The sequence below is a fragment of the Colius striatus genome, chromosome 13, assembly GCF_028858725.1.
Source record: "Colius striatus isolate bColStr4 chromosome 13, bColStr4.1.hap1, whole genome shotgun sequence".
Lineage (NCBI taxonomy): Eukaryota > Metazoa > Chordata > Aves > Coliiformes > Coliidae > Colius > Colius striatus.
The window spans coordinates 18,819,981-18,842,095 of NC_084771.1; the positions used below are offsets into that span (position 1 = coordinate 18,819,981).

Below are 22,115 nucleotides of genomic sequence, written 5' to 3' on the forward strand. Positions count from 1 at the left end.
ACAGCATTCTTTAGAAGAGATTACCAAGAAAATGAAAGCACTTCTCAAAATATAAGATGCATAAACAACTGAATGCTGAGTGTTGGTATGTTCTGCATGATACTTTGGTGATTTCCTCCAAGAATGTGTGTTTCAGTAGTTAAGAGGTGAAGTTGTTTCCCCAGCATCAGTGAAACAGTTGTCACTTAGTTGTGTTTCCATATTAGCTTTTAAACTGTTCTTTAGACAAAAGGAATTGACAGTTTTCCCTAGAGATAAGACAACATACAAAAGTTAAAATGACTTTTTAAAAGTATCTTATTACCCTTTATTTTCAGGTGCTTCAGACAATATGACAAAATAAAGTATCAGAATCAGTTTCATGTAAATAAAAAATTGTTATCAACATGTTCCAGATTTCAATATACCCAATACAATCAATCATAAATAAAAACATGCATTCAGATAACACTATTTCTATATTATAAAATATCACATGACCCAGTTCTTTAAGACATTGTATTTTTCACAAATACATAACTTACATCATATAAAAATGGTAGCACACATTCTTTGTCTTACTGTATTATTGCATTATGAAAAAACCTTTAAGTGACCTACTAATGATACATTTGAGAGGCATTTCCAAGTGTTTCACTATAAATTAGTAAAACCATGTCTGGCAATGCAATTTTTGCTATGTACATTAGTTACCTTTCCAGTGCTTAACAGGGTTGCACACTGGGTCTGAGTTAAAGAGATCACGTCAGGCACGTGTATTTATAATGAGGACTCAAAAGCATAGAATAACATACATTTGAATTTGTTTTGTAAAAGCCATTACGTAGCACCTTTACCATAAATTATTAATACAGGCATGTGGCTACAGTTCCTTGCAGTTACCTGGAACAAGACATTTGTAGAGTATCACAGCAAACACGGAGGTTCAGCTGCCTGAAGAGACAGCAGGCACCTTTTTAAGATTTGACAGAGAACCACTTCATAGAATGGCAGCTGAGTAACACAGATTCAGTCACCATCCCAATATTTTTACAGCAATTAGTAACCCGACTTGGACAGCCTTGATTTCAGCAAATACATTCCAAATTTCTCTATAACCCGACTATTTTTTGGTACCTTTAGAAAATTCTCTCATGATGTGTCTCACATGGGTGGACAATGACTAATACAGGTTTATGTTAGCAATGAACTATTATATCATATTCCGAGTTTTAGTAAAAAAAATCTTTCCCATTACTAATAAATCTATGCTTCAGGACAGACAGACAAATACCAACTGACAGATTAGTTACGGTCTTCCCAAAAACACAGAACACACCCAGATGGGACACAAAACTTTTCATACTTTTTTTGTCCCATTTTCTTTGGCTGCAGATAAGGAAACAGTCATGTTGAGCTACAGCTGTCTCAGTGCCAAAACTCAAGCCCCTAATTTTAGTCCCAGCTTTTCAACTATGTGAGGATATTAAACAAAAAGTGTCAATAGAAAACAAACAAACAATTTCCTCATTGCTCTACAAGAGAAATCTCAACCAACAGAAAAACTAAACTAAAAAGTGGCAGTAGTAGGCAAACCTTGTACTGGAGTAAGCCTGTTCAGGCTCATTCCTCTTGTCCACCAAGAGCTGGTGACACAGCATGCAATTTTATGAGCTCTAGATCTGTATTGCTCATGCTGTTCATTTGTCAAAGTGGGCAGGAGCAATAATTAAGTCCCAGAAAATGTATTTCAATCTTCTGAATGATGATTTCACTCTAAGGTGTAGTTCTATTACAATTCTGAGTGGTCTGAGACTGAAATACAGCCTAAAGACAGCTTTGTGTATCATGTCCATTTACAGCATGAACTTCTTGTAAAATCAGGGGTTGTAATACACACTGCTTGGATGAAACATCCAATTCTTGATGGTCTAATCTCCAAGGAGTCTGATATACCTTTTTCAGACCACACATTTTCATTTTTATCATGAGATTTGAGTCGTCATGCCCTTAAAATAGGGCCAGACTATCTTTTGGCATTGCAGGTAGAGAGCAGTTTTGTAAGGCCCACTCCTGCCTGGAAAGGGCAGACATACTTGTTCCTCAGCAGCTATCCAAGATAACTTCTCTCCCTGCTCCAAGAAGACTAATTCCTGTGCATAGTTTTCCACCATGTACTGAAAAATATCCCCACAGTAAACACCTACAAAATCCATGCAAACCTGCATCACCTTACCTTGCTGTCTGACTTCCTCTGGTAGCATATCAAAGGACATGCTGGAATTTAAACAGAATCTGGGAGCAGAGCAGATGTTTTTTCCTGTGTTTTTTATCCAGAATCTGATCAAAGAGAGATGGATCATTTTTTTCCCAGTCAATTTCTCCTATCCAGTCTTGCGCCTGAAAACGATATTTTCTTCACAAACATTTTCACTTCCTGCCTTATGTCTTCAACTGTTTCCTTGGAAATGGTATATGAAGCCCAGTCATCTAATTCTTCTACTCATCTCTCTGTGATGGATCACTAAGTGTGTCTTGCCCAGGAGCTCTGTGAAGACTGAACTAATATCCTCTGATTGCTGCCTGAATTCTGACTGTTTCCTGGGCCTTAAAAGATGATTAAAGAAACAAACCACATGAAATTCCAATTCATCTGTCCCAAGCAAGTTTAACTACTAGAATTCTTCTTTAGACTTCACATTTCCTGACTTCACCTTTCTAAAGGCTGGACTCTAAAAAAGTCCAACACTTTGCCTGATATTTAGATTCCGAAATATCAATACTTATCTGTTTCTGAACCATCATAAAAGCCTCATTCTTTTGCTCATTCATCATTTGTGCCTTGTGCACATTCTATGGTGCACTGCCTCCTCACAACTACTCCCAGTCCCACAATGACACTAGGAATACTGTTTACCTGTATTTCACTAGTTATTTCCTTTTGCCTTAGCAGCCTTAGAAGGAATGAGGTTGCAAGATCTCTTCTTATGGAGACTAGGAGCAAATAATCCTTCATATCTCAGTGCTGAGAACAGATTCATATGCAGCAGAATTTATTTTCAGGTATAACTTTTCCAACCAGTTTGTCCTTACTTCCCTCCTCACCTTGATGACAAAGCACACATTTTCATTAATTGAAAGGTGAAAGAATTCAACAGATCGAAGGACAAACTACCAGCACAGTAGCTTTTTGCAGTTTATATATTAGGGAAGTGCCACAGTAGATACAGATGAGATTACCTCTAGGCAGTGGGCTGATTATCAGCAGGAACTGATAATGAGTTGCCTTCTCATTCAAGACCATCAGATCTATTCCAACCCTTACAATGAAGGGAAATGATGAACAGGAGTAGTGTGATACATGCAATGATAAAGGCAGTGTTTGAAAGCTTCATCCAGGAAACAATCAATTTCTAATTTCATTCCTACAGAAAAAAGTATTTCACCGAAATCCTACCAAGACCAGTGACTATTGGATATGAACTTCTGGGAAGAAAAAGTTGCCTGCCCATTGCTTCTGTACTTTTAATATTTGTCAGCACTTTGAACCTCAAAACTACATTTCCAACTTCCTAAACACGGCTAAGGCATTCTGTGTGAATTCAAACAGTATCAGTTTCATCGATTAAGCAATTTGCATACAAAAGTAGATGAAATTAATGGATGTTTTTAGAGATTAGTTGGGAAAAACTGAAGTACATGTAAATACACAAGAAGCACGCAGGACAAGAAGCTGTTTCCATTCACCTTCCTGAAAGCGGCAGATAACAAATTTGCAATGAAAACCAGAAAGTGCTTTGTTTATACAAGCAATAAAAGATGATGCTATTTGTATAACAACTGACTTTAAAGATACTCAGTCCTGTAAGCTGCACTTCATTTCAGAGCTGAAAGAAAAAAAAAGACAATGAAGCCTCTGCAAACTCCATCCATCACTCTTCTTTCAGATCAATGAATATCTGAGCCAAAGTATAAAGATGTGTTGACATTTTCAAACATCCTTTGTGAAGCAACATTTATTAACAAGCTTGGCATGGACAAACCTCATTGTGAGAAGACATTGACAAATCTCATTTTCTCAGTGTCTCACTAATGACATTGAAAATGAGTGAATTCCCACAGCTTGTAAGTAGTGAGGAACAAAATATTCACTAAACAGAATAATGTAAGTCAATAATACAAATTAGGTTATAAGAAAATACCTGATTAAATTATATCTCACAGAGTATATATTATAAGGATTATTTCTTCCCTTCTTCCCTTTCCCCTATCTGTAATACTTTGCAAAGACTTGTAGGTAGATTTCTCTTAGCTTCTAGTACTGTACATATCCACATCTTCTGGGCTGGACTGACCATGGTCCATAAGTTTTGGATCAGGCTTAAATTTTGGTTTCTTCACTGCTCCTGTTAGAGATATGAAAGAAATTAATTAAAAATATACACATATTTGAACTGTGGAAAAAAAACCCCAAAAATTTATTGGCACATACTAAGAATTCTTTATTACCAAACACAAGACATCGAAATATGTTCCAGTTAAAACTGTAAGTGATGTAGGACAATGAAGGCATGTAATTATTGGCACACAGCACTGGATGGAGAGCAGGCCTTCCTCCTACTCTCTGTACTTTAATACTTCCTGAACATAGCAGAGAGAGAGAAGAAATAGTGATACTTTGCTCTACACAAGAGAAAGAAAGGAATGTTTGGGATGTGAAAAAAAAGCCTCCAGTCTTTCTTTCCCCACTGCTCCCAGGAGCACAGCTGTCTCCCAAAGCTAACTGAATCAGTATCCTCCCTGAATTCCAGATTAAGACCAACACTCTTGGCTAGTTTCTCTTTGTGACTTCCAAAACCAATCAACAAAGTTTACTAAAACACTGAGCCCTCATATTCATCCTGAATGACAATACACAGACATAGATGTATGTAATGATACAGTAATTTCAGAGGATCTAAGACAGGTTTTCTCAGACTGTGCTTCCTATGACTAGTCTGGTTCTTTTTCAGCTACTTCAGTTGGTTTAACAAAGGGTGTTGTGTTCTGCTGAAAGCTTTGCCCCATTTGAACTAGTGAAAACAAACATCTCGGATAATAGAGATTCATTTAGGGCATGGACATTTTTGGCTGTATCAGCGACATGAACTAATTCCACCCATGACAGATATCTATATACATAAAATCATTAAAGTCAGTCTGGCCTAAAGGGAATGTGATCAAAGCATTCTACAAAATAAACCAGAATAAATACAGATGCAAAGCGAAGAAAGATGTGACTGTATATTGTAGTGAAAATAAAGGGAAAAACAATAAAAAGCCCATCCAAATATGTTCTGCTTGCTTTCCAGAAAAAAACGTTCTGGTAAAGAATACAATCAAAAGTAGTGAGTGAGTTTAAGTGAAGAGTAGAATTTGGAAATTGCTCCTACAAAAGGTAATAATATTTTAAACCAAATTTAGTTTGACTTTAACAGGTAATTCCACTATTTCTCTTACTGATTGGTCTATCAAAATATTTGTATGTTAAATATGCTGTTACGTGATCTGGTTGATTATCCCAACCACTTCAGATGCACAAAGGACAGCACTACAAAAAACCTGGCAAAATAAAATCCAGTGCTTCACCTCTATGTTACACATTCCTCTCCTACCAGTATCTGAAGATACAGAACCCGTGCAGAGAAATGAAGACTAACTCAAATCAGCTGTTTTCACAAAAAACAAGCAGTGATCCTTTAAATTACCCTTAAGAGTATTCTGACAACAGAAAGATAATTTTATGTAGGCATTTAACAGAAGTACTCGATGATACCACCTCATTGCCAACAATAGGGGATATGGTTCAGACCACAAGGAATGAAAGAAGATGTTATTGAGAGATTTCTGATACTGTGTCAAGTTCCACGGTGAGAAAATGATCACCCCCCCCGAGGGTCTGAAGTACATATTAAATGACGGAGTGTAAAATATATTCTCAAGAATAATATGCTGTGACAGTCTGCTCTGTTGTAAAGCAAGGGTAACTACAAAATTAAGTAATTGCATTTGCAAGTCACTCAGACTATATTTGAAACCTTTAATTCACCTGATGAAGGCACTGGATCTTGACTACTCCAAGACTCTACTGGAGAAGACTCTGTTCTGTTGAATGATCTTGATGCAATAGCAGAGTCAGGATTTGTACTAGAAATCTCTTTCTTTTTCTTATCTTCTCGTGTAACTGATTTTGACTCTTGCTGCAGCTGTGAACCAAACATTAATAAAAAATATGCACATTAGTAGATGCTTAATACATTATTGAAATACATGCCTTTCAAGTCTGAAAGCTTATGAAATTATTTCAGACATCACATCATGCAATTACATTCAATCAGTATGTTAAAGTTAGCTATATGCAAGGGACACAGCCAGAACAAATAAAATGCATGTAATGTTTTGGGAACAGGCTGCAGTTGGGGGTAAAAAACATTAACAGAAACTACCTTTACCGCATCAATTCTTTTTTTGCCGCCAGTTTAAAGACATTTGCCTGAATCTCATTTTACCAAGTCAGAGTTCCAATTGTGCTTTTTCACCATAATAAAAGGTGAGGACTGCAAAGCTGAAATTTTATTCAGGTAAGTAAAAAGAATCTTTTTGTCATGAGTTTATAAATTGCATTAGGGAAAAGCCCTTTCAGGTTGCAGAAAAAAACATACTTAATTGTGGGACGTACCGACCCGAATTCCACATGTAATATACAGGAGGTTAATATTCTCCTTTACCTAGTGCTGGCAAAGCCTCAGCTGGTTTACTACGTCCTATTTTGACCACTTCACTTAAAAAACAAACATCTAAAACCACACACAAAAACCTTCTAAGAACAGAAAAAGGAGAAATTAGAGAAACCTCATAGGAGAACGAGAGTTACATACGAGCAGGAAAGCCTGCTCTATGAGAAAAGCTTATAGTAAGGAGAAGATAATGTCAAAAACCACCACAAGGTTTCCATATGTAATAGGTCAATATAAATAAGTTACTGATCATTTATTCATTGTGGCTGCTATGAGGACAGGACAAGCAGGAAAAACATAACCAGATATGGACAACTTCTATCACAGGATAATTAGAACAGAGTACCTGGAAGGGCTGTGGAATTTCCTTCATGGATATGTTGAAGAACACACCGGTCACACCTAATGTAATTGTGTGTGTCTTGACCTTAAAACTCAGTGGTCTGCTTAGGACCAAAGCTTGAATCAGAATGGATTACTTTTGTCAAGATCAAGAACGACTAGTAAGAGAAACTCAGTCTTCTCTTGTGCCTGTTGCATGTTTTGTGGGACTACATAGGGAATCTCAGGATTTATTGGTCTCAGGATGTAACAAAGATGACATTAATTAAACACTGAAATTATAAAAATATCAGAGTAGGGGTTGTGCCTCACTTGACACAATCAGTAACTTTAAACAGTATCAGTATTTTTCACCTTCTTGTTTACTTTTTTCTGTCTTTGACTTCATGAGTTAGCCATTGCTTCAGGAAACCTACCTTGGTGACATCTTCCTTTTTTGCCCACAGTGACCTCACAGCTTCATAGGTCTGGTGGCTTGCAGAAAATAACTTCTTCCCTGCTACCTATTTTTTTTTTTAAAGAAAAATGTAATTTAACAACAGCCTTAAAAGTATTGACACACCCAGATCATTCAAATGAAATGCAGCTTATTTGCATGAGAACATGCTCAACCTCATACTAAAATAATCTAATCATCTGCTCTTCAAGTATACTTCTATTACATCAAGCAAATCCTAAATAATGATTACAGTAATATTAGACAAAAGGAAAAAGCCCCAAAAGACAACCTGGCCCATGTTAGTGAGCAGCTTCACAAAAGGCCAAATCCTTCAGTCTGTTTCCAAAAAGTGACTCTACAATACTGCATAACTATGGAGTAAGTACCTTTACAAATGCTCTGTACAAACAGAATATGTCAAAGCTGCAACAATCACAGATTGTATAAAAGGCGGTATGCAATGTAAGGAGACAGGAAACAAGGATTTAGCTGCCTGAGATAAGTCATAATGTACAACACAGCATTCTTATTTGCTGCTCCATTTCCTAACCCTGACATTTAAGTCTTATGACAACAATCTGACAAACCTCACTGCCTCTTGAGAAAACATAATCCTCATTGATTTTTTACATAAGAAAAATCCCAATGTATCTGTTCATCAGTTGTCCAAGGACTGCAGCCACAGCACCAGCCTTAGCGGTACACGGCACTTTCCTAAATATAAAACACCAAACCACTGCCTCACTGAAACTACCAACAACCACCACCAATTCAGCATAGTGGAGAGCTGGAGGAAGATTCAACAGCAGTTTTTCCAATCCAAATTCAGGATAATGTGCCACAAGTCTTTCTGTCAAAACTTAAATCTGACAAGTTCAATAGGCCCTGGAACCCAACACAAGTAACTAAATTGAATTTTCCTATAGCAGCAATTTAACACAGAAGTGCAGTTCTGAAACTATGTATAAATACAAAGTCCATCAAGCAACTATGAAGAATTCTTCTGAAGCAGTATGTGCTCTTCTAAACAGGGAAACGCTGTACAGAGAAGGAAGAGACATGTGGACTTTATATCCTGCTTTTCAATGGACTTTTTGTGTAGAAAAGTACTGTGTGTAAACAACTCTTCCTTGCAAAATAAAAGCTCTGCTTATTGAGCTCTCTGCTTAGAGCTCTGCTCTACATAAACAGCTAAGATATTTTTATCAGGTAGACAACTGCAAGACAATAGTAACAGGAAAACAAGGAATTCCAACTGTACAATTGCATCTCTTGTATCTCAAACTGAACATTTATCAGGTTTGGCATGGCTTTAAAAAAAAAATACTTTTATTTCATCAAGATAAAATCATGTTAATTTGTCTGTGAAATGAGGATTAAAATTGAGAGGCTATGCAACTGCATCTTTACATTATTCACTTCTTATAGTTGTACAATTAACACCTGTGATGCATTATATGTTTCAATGAAGTTGAATGTGAATTCCGACTCCCAGTCTCAGGATGCTTCATTCAGATGAAATGGGAATGCTACGACTAAATTAACTGTTATTTCAATACTAAGATACAAGTAAACTTACCTTAGCAATTACGACTGACTGCGCTGGGTAACAAACAGAAACTCCCAAAGTAGTAAGTCCCAATGGATAAGCAATTTTCTTAAATCTAGAATCTGTATAAAGCCAAGTATTTTCAATAATTAGACACTAATAAAATGTAAAGCTAAGCAGCTGTAACAATTAAAAGCATTTGTTTAACTCCTAACCTCTGTTAATATGAAACTCAGACCCACGATGGCTGAAGAGAATACAGGGTGTGATCAACACTTTAGTACAGTCACATTTGCAGGAGGTACACAGGTTTATTGACTGAGAAATAATCCCAAACTAGATTTTTCCAATACTGTAGAAAATGAGTCAAACGTCTGTGTTATTTAGGAGTTGCTGTGGTTCCTCACTAGCTCCACGTGCACTCTTGAGGACTGGGACTGCAGCCTTTGGAGCAGCCAGGAGCCTGGAAACTGAGGCCTCTCTGTGCCAGGTTCAGGTTCGTGTTTGTTGACGAGGAGCCCTGATGACAAATTCTCAAACCAAAGCATTTTAAAAAAATAATCTGTCCACCAAAGAGGGACAGGGACCCAAGAAGAGTGCTTTTACTGATCTGCTGGTATTAACACATTTACTTTGTGAAATAGACACTTGGGTACTACAGACTAACATTTCTGAACAACATTTTCTGGCAGTTTATGTATCACTCCTCAAATATTTATCTTGAAATGAGAGACAGCTTTATCCATTGAATTACTCTACCTATTAAATTACAGCTTCAAAGCTGCTGAAACTGTGCCTTCTGATATGTATTCTCTTGTACCTCTTAGCCAAATAGTAATGTTTTTTTGCTTCTTCCCTCTAATTTCTTGTTTTCACTATATTCAGTAACCTTTCATCTCCTGTTTCCTGCCCTACACACACTGTTTTTGAAAACCAATATTGAACAAACTAGTGTCCTCCTTTGAATTTCTGCTGACTCCACCATTAAAAATGACTAATTCTTCTCTGTTAGGTCTTAGCCAGCTTCTAAAATAAATACTTCATAATGTCTCTTCAGTTTATCAGGAATTATCTTTTTGTTCTTTAATACTAGTTACACAGCTTTCTAAGTTTCGGGAAAAATATTTTGATCATTAAATTACTACATGCTACTTATTCAACACAGCAGTAACAAAAGTAAGCAAAATCTCCTACCTTTTCTTGCCAGCACTACGCCAGCTAAGCCTGATATTGTAATTACACCGACTTTGGGAAGAAATTCAGGCGGTGGATTCCTCAGGTAAACATAAGCATCTTGGAATTAAAAAGAAGGGTAGCAAGTCATTATTAATCCTTTTATTTCCTACTTAAGAAACAAAGATGTAAAATTATGACTATCCAAGACTGGATTTTTTGTTCCTGCACGAAGATGCTTTATTTTCCAGGTGCGCACTCTGCAGTCTGTGTTAGACAGAAACAGAATCATCATCCTCAAAATGCAGTAGCAAAGCTAACAAATTCTCTAAGCTACTCTTTTATGTTCTCTACAGTGACAGTCCTTAATAAAGGAAAAAGAAAGCCCAGGTTTAAGTTTTTATTTTACTGTGAATTAATATAGATTAAATGAGACAACGCATAGTTTGGAATCTCCAATCTTTCCAAAAGGAAAAGAACTTATGCATAGTTTCAGACACTGAACTCGAAGGCAAATACTGCTTGTGACTTGTACTAGAATCAAGAAGTTGTTTTTATCATTAAGACAGGTTGTGAATTTCCATTCCTGGAGATGTTCAAGGCCTGACTGGACAGGGATGTAAGCAACCTGCTTTGGTCCTGCTTCAGGCAGGTAAACTAGACTAGACAATCCAAATTCCAACATCCACGACTCTCTGATACTGTTATTTTAAGAGCAAAGCTAAAAATCAAAGGAATGAATAATACTTTTTGTCATTTCTCTCATTTGAGAACAGAAATGACACTCCATAATCAATTAACAGGACTTTCCCCCCAAATTGAGTAAAGTAGCCCAGTGCATTCCCTTTCCATCCTCTCCCACTCCTCCTCCCTCTAACCAGAATCTGCTGTTTCAACCATTTTTCTAAGTTGCACGAAGAAGCAACAGAAAATGCTCAGATCAGAATCATATGACTTGCCTACCTTTTCCAAACTGAATCGAATCCATTATTCCATTCTTAACAAAGACAAAAGCATTCTACAAAAAAAACAAAACAACAAAAACCCTAAAAATCTTTGCAAAAGTAGATGTTTTCAGTACACAGCCACTCAGTTCATACATATGGTTCAGTTGATGCAATGAGACAGAGAAGTGTTATATAACCTTAAGAAACAAGCACCGGATCAGTGCACTTCCACAGAAGCTGATGAGATTCTATCCCCTTTTTGACTGTATTTACATTTAAAAAACTTCCACTCATATTTAATTTTTTAAAATGCTTTTAATATAGCAAGATCACTTTCATAATGGACATCTCAGGAAAAAAACTGTGAGACAGTAAAGTGTCTAGATGCCAATTGTGTAATATAAGAAAATTCGATTATAAAACACAATCTTGCCTTCCCTAGAGAGATTTGCCCAGTAAAACTGACTTTGCCTTTTAGTTTGGGAAAATGGTGCTCAATTTTGCTAAAAACAAACAATGCTGATTTGGTCTAAGACCTGTACTCAACTGGTTTGCATTATTCACCTCAAAGCGGTCAATCTCTTTAATTACAAGGTTTTATCCAGGAAAAAAATCTTCTGCTAGGCTATTATTAATATCATTGTCCTCAGATTGCTGAGCAGATTGAATAAATACACATCCTTTAGGAGATTGATGCAAAAGAATGTCATTTTGAGTTGTCTCACTGAAGTCACTAGTTTGCAGTAATACAGGACTTGTACCACCAGAGGTCTCTCCTAGGCAACTTGGGCACACGCCACGATTAAGGATGGAGAAGTCTGGTATAGGTCGGTAACTCCATTATTGCAGCTGCGTAGGGACTGACAAAATTCCCACAGACCAATGGAATGAAAATTTAAAGAAAGTACAGGAAGATTATTTGATCTCTTTGCCTTTTTCGGATAATAGGACTTACTTTGTTTGTAAGAGACAAATACAAGCAGGAAACTCCATACTAATGGCAGCCGGGGTGAAGTTGTCATTTACCAGCAGATAAAGAGAATGGCGACAGGCATCACATTTTCTTCTAAGCCCAGAATATTCAATAACATGGTTGCCATGTGCTTTTGATGACTAGTTAATAACAGCCTGCTTTAACAGCTACTTTGGATGCACACAGTTTGTCTTTCCTAAAAGTACCTAAATTAGATCTTTTAACCTACCCTTCAGAAGCAGCTCGCTCTCTCTATGGACTTCACCTACAATTTCAGATTCTTTAATAGTCTCCAGTTCCTCTAGCAACAATTTACCTACATAAGGCTTGATGTAGAAGTTAACCAAGAGATACTTCTGAATCTAATACTGCAGGTTGGCTCAGATCCAGTTTAGTATTGCCTGAAGGAAACCTATTTATCTCACTGCCTTTTGAGTTGGAAAACAAGTAGAATGCACACGGTCCCTGGTATAAGATAAGCACAGCAGAGAAAAAGTGAGAGAAAGGTTCATTTCTGTATCTTAAATTATAGGTGTATGGTAATACGAGGACTGCAAAAAAAGCCTCTGGGATGAAGAATGCTGTTTTAAAAATGTCGATTAGTCAAGTGCTGTGAGGAACTGTAGGAAGCTTTGGGTGCAGGTATTTCTTACCTTGCACCATCCAATATAGTGGCCAGTTATCTGTCTTATTGAAGAAAATTGCTTCTGCAAGTGACCAGGCTGCTCTTCAATGTATTTTGATTTCAGAGGTGGTGGAGAGTAAATTGGAAGCTGGGGAAAAAAAAAAAGTTAAAGTATACTACAGGGAGAGACTTTTGTATACTCATTAGTACTTACATTGAAAAGTGTTTTTCGAGCCTGCAAACCCTTAGTGTTTCCATTACAGCAAACAAAATCTCTCTATCAAATGATGCCCTTTTATATTTACAAACTTACTTTACACAAAGGTGTAATTCTTTAGAAATGAAAACTAAGTATTGTATAGGCTCCAAGAAGAATTACTGAGTATGATAAAAATATCTTTTATTCAGAAAAAGCATAAGCAAGAATAGTGGGAAGGTGCTTGGATGTATGACTAAAAATGTGCAACAGAAAAAGATGATGATTATCAGTAATACTGTACTCTAACTTTTCTGGCTTCAATCTGGAAATAATGTAATAATGAAAATGAGACAAAAAGGTCAACTTATTGTTGTAACACTTCATGTTTTATTTCTGCTACAGTGGCCAGTTATGTAGGAGGCAATTTTTATTATCATGTGTTACTTAACTATGTATTTTATTTACTGGGTAATACAACTTAATGGAAAAAAATGGTATTCTGCAGATTCTTCTAGTGTTATTTTAAAGACTGACAAACAGTAAGATTCTTACCTGATTTGGCTTCACCAGCTGACCTTTTGATTCCTTTTCTGTTGCTGCATGCACAATAAAACATGCAAATGGCAGACTAGAAGACACAGCTGCCAGCTTTGCCACCTGGGACACACAGATTAAAAAGGGAGTCTTAATGCAGAAGTAAAAAATTCACAACAGTAAAGTCTGGATTTTACTATAGCATTGCACTTGATCAAGTAGGGGATTAAAGAAGTCACTTTTAAAACCTTTTTAAAATACCACGACTTTTAGAAACTTCTTTTGTCCATAGAAAGGTTCTAAAATTACAATGGTAAAGAAACAGCTAAAGATGATGGACAACAACAGTTGAGTCACTAAAACAACAGGAAGAACTGCATGTTTGCATGCAGTTGTACAATAGTTCTCATCTACTCAACATAAAGGTACTCCAAGTCTGTGAATGACTCTCTTGTTTCAGCAAAACACACCTCAGTTTTATTTACAGGAATTCACCATGGCATCAGACAAAGTGTCATCTCCTTTCCATTCAGAAGGATGCTTCAGCTACTGTCTGTTTGGGGTAACTGTGTGTTGATAATAAATCAATATACACTGCAATTATTGGGATGAAGAACCACCCACTTAAACCTTTCCACTTAGCCACATTACAAAGTACATTACCGAAGCACAGGTTTGGTCCTGAGAGTTTGATGTCTCCTCAGAACATTAAATTGGAAAAAAATCAACATATATTACACAAAGCTTAAAATCAAATACAGCTTAATGTGAATCATTTTTAAATGATTGCCTTGAGATTCCAATCAGAGCTGGCAGTAAGCATGCTGACACACCATGTATTAGAACACCTGCCACAGCATGCTGAGACATCTGAAACTTTGGTAGATTATGGATTCTTCTGTATCAGTAAAGACTTTTCTAGCTTCACCTGAGGTATTTTTGAAACTTTAAAAATGTGAGAACAAGGATGAAAAATGTTCCCAGGATCTGCATGGAGGTGATGGTGGTAGAGTGCCAGAAAAAGAGGAAAAAACAACTTGATTATGGGAAATACCTTCAGTCCCTTGTACAAAACCCTACTACATCCTCATTGTCATCTCAGCTTTCCATTGGAAAGATCCTGTCAAAGGGGTGGGATTTACTCCATAGTATTCAGCTGTATTAATGAAAACACAGTGAACACAAAGAAATTAAAAAGCACCAACCTGAACTAGCTCAAGTTCATCAAACATGAATCACAAGCAGGTTAACTATTCAAGATAGCAAAACACCATCACTTCTAAAGCAAACTGTGCCATCATCACAGCAAGGCTTTCAGATCATACAGCCACTGTGAAACACAAAGCTGTAGAACACAAGAGGACACTGCAGTGACAAGACGACTGTTAAGAAGGAAGGGGCAAACAGACAATGCCAGAACTGAAAGCTGTATGATAAAGCTAAAAATTACCCTTCAGTTGCATTCAGAGGCTAAGGCAAGGAAGGGTTACTTAAGGTTTCTCTACACTAATGATCTAATACACAATGTTCCTCCTCTCAGCCAATGTACCACTTCTCTCTCCTTGGAGCATTAAATTTTCTTATGAGCATAATTATTGCACCACCCTGCAAATATGCTACTGGCTTCCATTTATTTCATACTTTTCTTCTATATTGAAATGGTAAGAAAATGTGCAAGACTGAACTAGTTTCACCTCAAGAAACAGAACCCCTTCACTTCTCTTCAGGCCAGGCTGATGTTATGAAATGTCTGTAACACAGCTACATCAGCTGGAAGCTGCAAAATCCCACAACTCCAGCACTGCCAGGAAAGCAAATCTCAGCTGGCAAAGCCTACTGTCTGCACACAACCATGCTGACCAGCATGTACTATTCTCTTAATTTACACTAGTGACACCCCAAAATGCTTTACCTTTCCAGATGACATGTAACAGGCCTGGGGGACACCAACCCAGCACTGCTGGACATGGACACTAGCTGGAAGCTAGAACCCATCTTCAAAGAAAAGTCTCCACTTTTAAAGAAAACTATTTAAAACATATGATAATTCAGCCTACTTAGCACACATTGCTGTAATAGCTTGTAGTTTTTTTAGTTACATTCATTACGATGCTGTAATGAATTCAAGAAATAGATTAACCTCCTTTCTAAAAATTTCACTAGTTCCACTTCTGCTCTACCAGTTCTGTGTTTACTTGAATCAATGCTCTGACCTAAGCCCTATCAAACAAACCAAACCCACTCAGTCCCCAATGGGAACAGGGGCTAAATAGCAGCAGTTACCAAAGACACGAGCCCAAGTGACATCTTCCAAAGAGGAGCTCAATATGAACACAGATCTAAACATCTCCTGAATTACAGATACTAGAAGTCAGCAACCTTGATGCTCCGTGTGGGAGAGAAAGATACTTCCTTTGGCTGTCCCCATTTGCATCACCTCTTTCTTTCCAGATATATACACGTTTAAAATGCTTTGCAAAAATAAATATGGAGATTCCTGTGGGATCAAACCAGTCATCATTTTGACTACAAAAGCCAGAAAACTTGTCTAAATATCTGAAATATTTCTTTACAGGTACACTTTCCTCAGTTTAAAGACAGCTGATTAGCTCTCTAATCAAAATCACTTTAGATTCCCATGACTTTGATCATTTGTAAGGAACTAGTTTGTAACAAGTGTGATTTTTAACATCCCTGTTTTAGTGATGGCATAACGACACTATACTTTGCAATGTTCCTATCTCGCTATTTCATCTCTCGAGTAAGGGTGGAAAGTGCTTCAGAAGCTCTAAGCATATGCACAACTAAAAGAGAAATACTTCTTTTATTCCCAGCTGTACAATTCAACCAAGTTCTTGAACTGGCTCATTCTACCTCAAGTTCCACAATGGACAAACAATAGAGACCTCTTCCTTTCCTACTCCTTCATCTGAACCCTGTGTTACAGCCTGAAGGGACGTCCCCACTCCGAGACGCCGCGGTCTCCTGGTCTCCCCACACTGGAGGGTGAAGCTGTGCAGGCGACAGGCGCTGAGACGCGGGGAAAGGCTGCGTGGGGGACCCAGGAGGGCGGCGGGAACGCCGGCCCAGCGGACGATCGCGCCTGTCCCGTGCACTCCCAGGGCTCCTCCCGAGCTCCGCGACGCCCCGACCGCAGCAGCCGTGGGGATGGCCCCGCGCGGCGGCCCGGGCCGGCCCGTTCCGTCCGCGACCCGCCAGCGGGGGCCGTCTCGGAGCAAGGCCGGGCGGGGCGGCGGGCAGCGCAGCTCGGGGAGCCCCTGAGGGCGGAAGAAGCGCAGGACACCCCGCGGGGCGTCCACGGCTGCCCCCGAGGCCGCGGGAGCCAGCGCCGCCCCTCACGCAAGGCGGCACTCACCTTGGCCGCCATGCTGGCGACGGCCCCGCGCGGCGCTACGGCGAGCGGGAAGGGCCGAGGCGCGGCGGGGGCGGGGCTGCGGGGCACGGGCAGGCGCGGCGGCGCTCAGCGGGTGTGCTGTGAGGGGCCAGGCCGCCCCGCGGCGCCCGGGAGCGGCGGCAGCGGGACGGGCGCGGTGGAGCGTTCCAGGAGCCGTGTGGCCGAATAGGCAGCCGCGGCTGCGCCTTGGCGGCGTTCTGAGGGACCGCGCGCCGTTACCGTTATTTAATCCCGCGCCACAGGGCATTAGAAGCGGTTCATGAGGTCCCGGTCAGCGGTGCTGCCTGTGCCTGGCGTCGAAGGCCGCACACAGACCTCACCGCAGCAGAGCCCTCAGTCCTCTCAGGAACTGGCATCTGCTTTTTTTTCCCCCGCAGCAGAGCCCTCAGTCCTCTCAGGAACTGGCATCTGCTTTTTTTTTCCCCCGCAGCAGAGCCCTCAGTCCTCTCAGGAACTGGCATCTGCTTTCCCCCCCCCGCTTTTGGCTCTTAGGAAGCGTTCTCCCAAACAACATCAACTCTGGAATACGAGATTACTGGTTCTGTCTCAAGGAGAAAAATAAAAATCCCAGATGTTACTATTCGTGAAATAAAGAGGAAAACCACCACAAACTGCACTTGCTTTGACAAGTAAACGCCCAGAACTATTTACTGAAGACTGTGTCGAGCAGCCAGAGCTGCAGCTGTCCAAGAGGCGTGGGAGGTGTGCTCAGTGCCAGGGAGAGGTCGTGGGGTGCAAGCACTGCGTCTGTCCAAACCCAGGGCTGCCGCTTGGCTCAGTCCTTGGTTGCTCTTAATTACAGGTATTAGAGAACACACACATGCACACACAAATTTAAGTGCAGATAATTTGTTTATTGAAGTCCAAATTTACAACTGAAGTTTACAACTTCCTCCCCCCCCGCCCCCCAACCAAAAGCTTTGTTTGAATTTAGGAAGAATAAATGTTCTTTTTAATAATGTACAGACTATATCTCTTAAATAAGTTAATATCTTTGAAAAAAGAGCAATATGTTCCTTTTTTAATGTTGCAGTGCAACTTACAACTTACACGTCTGTGCAATGTACCATGAGGTATATGCCCAGTGAGCAACACACAGTGAAGTTTTCCATTCATAAATTTTCATTGTAGACACACAAAAAGTTAACAAGTTAATCTGTGATAGAAAAAACGCAGCCGGTTACAGTAATTCACACAGAACTCATCTGAAAAGAGGGAAAAAATAAACCTAATGTTCATTGCCTATATAAACTATTGGATCATCTCTCAACATAGACAAGTATAAAATTAAAAATACTGTTGTGAAACTGAAGAAATACTGTATTATCCAGGGGTTGAAACCTAGTTTTACCTGTATGGGTCTAGAGCAGTCGATTTCCTCTGTCTGTAGCATCGATGAGCTGAGGGACTTTACTGTGGTATTGGTGGAGCATCTGCCCACGCAAAGTGCTTCAGCGAGATGGGGGTTATAGAAAAGTTGCAGAGTGTTCGTGAGTTGTGATATAACTTCGACTTTTTCCCTGGCACAGGCAGGCAGTTTGCCCCTTCCTTTCAGTTCATCTCACAGCCGATCAGAAAAACAGGGCTGAAACGTGGAAGATGACTAGTCTTTGAAGCTTTGACGCTTCAGGCTTCTCAAGATGGCTCTAAAATACTTATTTTTCATAATGAAAGAAAACATATATTTATTTTAGAAATAATCCACCACAACAAAACTTTGTGATAAATAACAGTTCTGCCTCTAATACATATATACATACTGCTTGTAAACAAAAAATGCCCACAGGTCATGGAGTCTCCATGATTTTTATACAAGGCGCTATAGATTTTTTTTGTTATTGAAAACAGTCCTAGTGAAAGTTTGGTTTATAACCTCCTATTGCTACAGAAACGGTAAGAATGTTTATATTTACAAAGAAACAAAGACCATGGAGACCCCATAGCATTATTTGCTAAAGATTTTAAGTCAGTGGGGTTTTCAAACTACACGTTGTCGGCATGTTTGGATTTGATTAACAGTACAGGTTGAACACCATCAGTACGATACTCCAGTGCTTTGGTATTTCAACCCCTGAATATACAAAGACATTACTACAGCCTACTTCACAGTTTAATGCAAGTAAAGTGCAAGCCATAGTACAAGGGTGTCATACATTTTCATACAGGTAAGCATTATCTAAAAAAGGCTCTCTATACAAGTTGTATTAGCTACTGTAGTAAACTAGACGGAAGTCACCTATGGCCCAGCAATTAATGGACTTACAAGGATATTTTTCTTTGTAATACAGTATGTGTCAAATGTAAAAAGTATATTAATACTAGTGCATTTCTCTTATGTCCTAACCTGTCTCCTTTTCAGATTTTTAAGCTCAAATCCTTGTTTCTCAGTAAAACAGAAGTCTTAACTGGTAACAGGGTCTTACTGGTATTTTGGCCAGTGAACACGATTTGTTAAGACATATTTGTTTTGTGGTTGCTAGTGAAAAAAATGCAATTGAGTTAATCTGTATAATGTGGCATCCTTATTTAATCTGCAGCATTCAGACAGATGCATTTACAGTTCGTAAAAGGATCTGTATCAGTACCCTCACCAGTGCCTGAGAATGAACAATGTTCTAGAATCGTGAGGACAGAAGCTAGAGGGCCTAGCTGGCCAAACAACAGTTTGTCGATGTATTTTGTCAGGTTTACAACATTGCTTGCTTTCAAATTCTGCTCATGCAGTGGCATTAATGCATACAGCAAAGTCTCTAATTGTCACTTTTAACACTTGTACGTGTCTGATAAAAATAAGCTGTGTGGCCTGCATTAACAGTGAGAATGGGTCTTGTCCTGAAGCTGATGACACGATCCGTCGGAATTCCTTACTTTTATTAAGAGTAGGTCCTAGTAGGATATCAGCTATCTCAAAAATGGATAAAAGCTTAAATGATATTATTTGTAATCCTCCTTCTGAATGTGGAAGTGTGCTATAAACTGTAAAATGCAGAAACTAAGCTTTAAAAACATGCTGCTTCATCCACTCATATCAAGAATAGGGTTGCCTGCCTACATGTTGATGAGTGGAACTGATCAGAAGTACAGCGTTATGCTTATGTGTAATGGGGGTAAAGAAAATACTTTTTAAAATCAACAGAGAAAATACAACTTCTTATGTTGTGTGTAAATAACAATGTATTTTCCATTCATCAAGTGTAGGGCTCAGGTTTGATTCTCAGATGCGTGAGCACCAATTCCTAGAGAGCCTCAGCCACACAGCATGGTTTCCTCTGGCATAAGAGGTGTCCCCACAGTAGCCTGCCTGGAAAAGCTGCTCTGAGCCTCAGCTGTAATGAGGGAAGCGTTCTAGGAGAAAAAGAAGCCCAGGCAGGAGACATTTTTTACACAGAAACTGCAGCCCATGGGGGATCCAGGCTGAAGCAGTGTGTTCCTGAAGGACTGTACCCCATAGAAAAGACGCAAGCTAGAGCAGTTCTTGAAGAACTGCAGCCTAAGGGAGAGTCTCCAGGCTGGAGCAGGGGGAAAGTGTGAGGAATGAGCAGCACGAGATGAAGTTTTATGATCTGACTGCAACCCCCTATTCTTCATCTCTTTGCACCACTGAAGGGGGAAGGAGGTAGAAAAGCCGAGAATGAAGGAATGAAATTGAGCCTGGGAAGGAGGGAGGGAGAAAGGTGGTTTTAGTTTTGTCTGTTTCTCACCATGTAGCTGTATTTTTAATTGTCAATAAATTAATTTTCCCCAAGTCAAGTCTGTTTTGCCCGTGCCAGTCACTGGTAGGTAATCTGCCTGTCTTTATCTAAACCCATGATCTTTCCATCGTATTTTCTCTGCCTGTCCTGTTGAGGGAGTGAGGGCATTTGGTGGGCATCTGTTGGCCAGCCAAGGACAGGCTGCCACAACTGCCTTGTGGAGACTGAACTGAGAAAACAGGACACCTTCACCCAGATCCGGCTTTGGGAACAATTAAATCTCTTCCTGGATACTCGAACCTCAATTAGATAATGAGGGTTTTTTCTGACGTTATATTGAACTGTATGGATTTTACAGTTCATGATGAGAGACAACTAGGTTTATCTCGTGTAAAAATTATCAGTGAGTATCTGTGTTTTAAGTTAAATTATATCAGCTCTGTTCACATCCCCTTTGTTCTGCTTTCTAGAAATACTCTAGCAAGCATAGTCAAAATTGTGAATGAGTGTTTGACATGTGTGTTCAGTAGCATTCAGAGCAATCTTTGTGGTTTTCATTCTTTCTTTCTTTCTTTTTTTTTTTTTTCCCAAGAATACAAGTGTTTTCTCCCAAATCTGATTCTTAGAAGTCATTCTCCTCCAGGCAAAGAAGTGAAATACACTATGTGACTTGTGTGTCTTCCCAAACCAATCCATACAGATCAGCTTTCAAATGAGCAGCTGAGTAATGTCACTCCCTGCTGATGTACTACTAACAGTTAAAAATTATTGCCAGACACTATGTAACGTTTAATACTTTACTCAGCTCTAGATGTCAGTCTATTACAGAATTTCATTGATTAGTTCAGGATTTTTTAAAACTTATTCCTCATCCTTGAAGCATGCTTTTTGAATTTTGTGACTCACAGTCATGTGTCACTTAAATTCACAGTGAAGAAACTATGAAAACCTGCAGTGTGTACCATATCCAGCGCAGATATTTTTCTCTCACCATGAAATACTTGAAATCGTATTAAAATCAGTCTTAAGTTGCAGCATTAGTGAACAACCACCATTGTTCTACTCGTATCTTTACCTCTGTGCCGTACCTGCTTGCTCATGTTCATTCATTTGAAAGGCAGGCACAATATGTTACAACACAGTATCTAAATGGCATGTACAGTATGCCCATAGGGCCAGGTTGGGATCTATTTGCTTGATGTACAGTGTACATTTTAAGGCACACTATAGGGATTGAGTTTACATTTTAATAACTCTGTCCTTTTATTTGCAAAGATGGTCACTACCTGGAAATGTTGCAAAAATAAATGTCCATCTCTAAGAGTGGCCAATGTTTTATGTTTTCATTTTGTGTTTTTCTCAAGAAAAGAATGTGTGAAAACGTGAACTTTAGGGCATTTAAAAGTAAATGTCAATGACCTTCTGACATTTTATATACATAGATATGTCTTTATCTGTATCTAAATATATAA

At 39.0% G+C, this 22,115-nt stretch overlaps 1 protein-coding gene across 1 annotated transcript; it reads right to left on the reverse strand.

Moving 5' to 3' along the window:
- Window positions 1–311: 311 nt before the first annotated feature.
- On the reverse strand, window positions 312–17,282 carry APOOL (apolipoprotein O like). Its single transcript, XM_062006571.1, has 9 exons — window positions 16,913–17,282; window positions 13,555–13,659; window positions 12,832–12,951; window positions 11,222–11,276; window positions 10,280–10,378; window positions 9,116–9,207; window positions 7,514–7,600; window positions 6,068–6,224; window positions 312–4,385 (listed from the first exon to the last, which is right to left on the reverse strand). Exons 1-9 carry the CDS (start codon window positions 16,922–16,924, stop codon window positions 4,288–4,290), a joined length of 825 nt encoding a protein of 274 aa, XP_061862555.1. The 5' UTR covers window positions 16,925–17,282; the 3' UTR covers window positions 312–4,287.
- Window positions 17,283–22,115: the final 4,833 nt, after the last annotated feature.

Excerpts from the sequence above, each read along its gene's own strand:
- APOOL (XM_062006571.1), bottom strand. Across the intron at positions 9,208-10,279 it reads CGTAGTGCTGGCAAGAAAAG|ATTCTAGATTTAAGAAAATT; the intron begins GTAGGAGATTTT and ends GGCTTTATACAG. Across the intron at positions 6,225-7,513 it reads AAAAGGAAGATGTCACCAAG|CTGCAGCAAGAGTCAAAATC; the intron begins GTAGGTTTCCTG and ends TTTGGTTCACAG.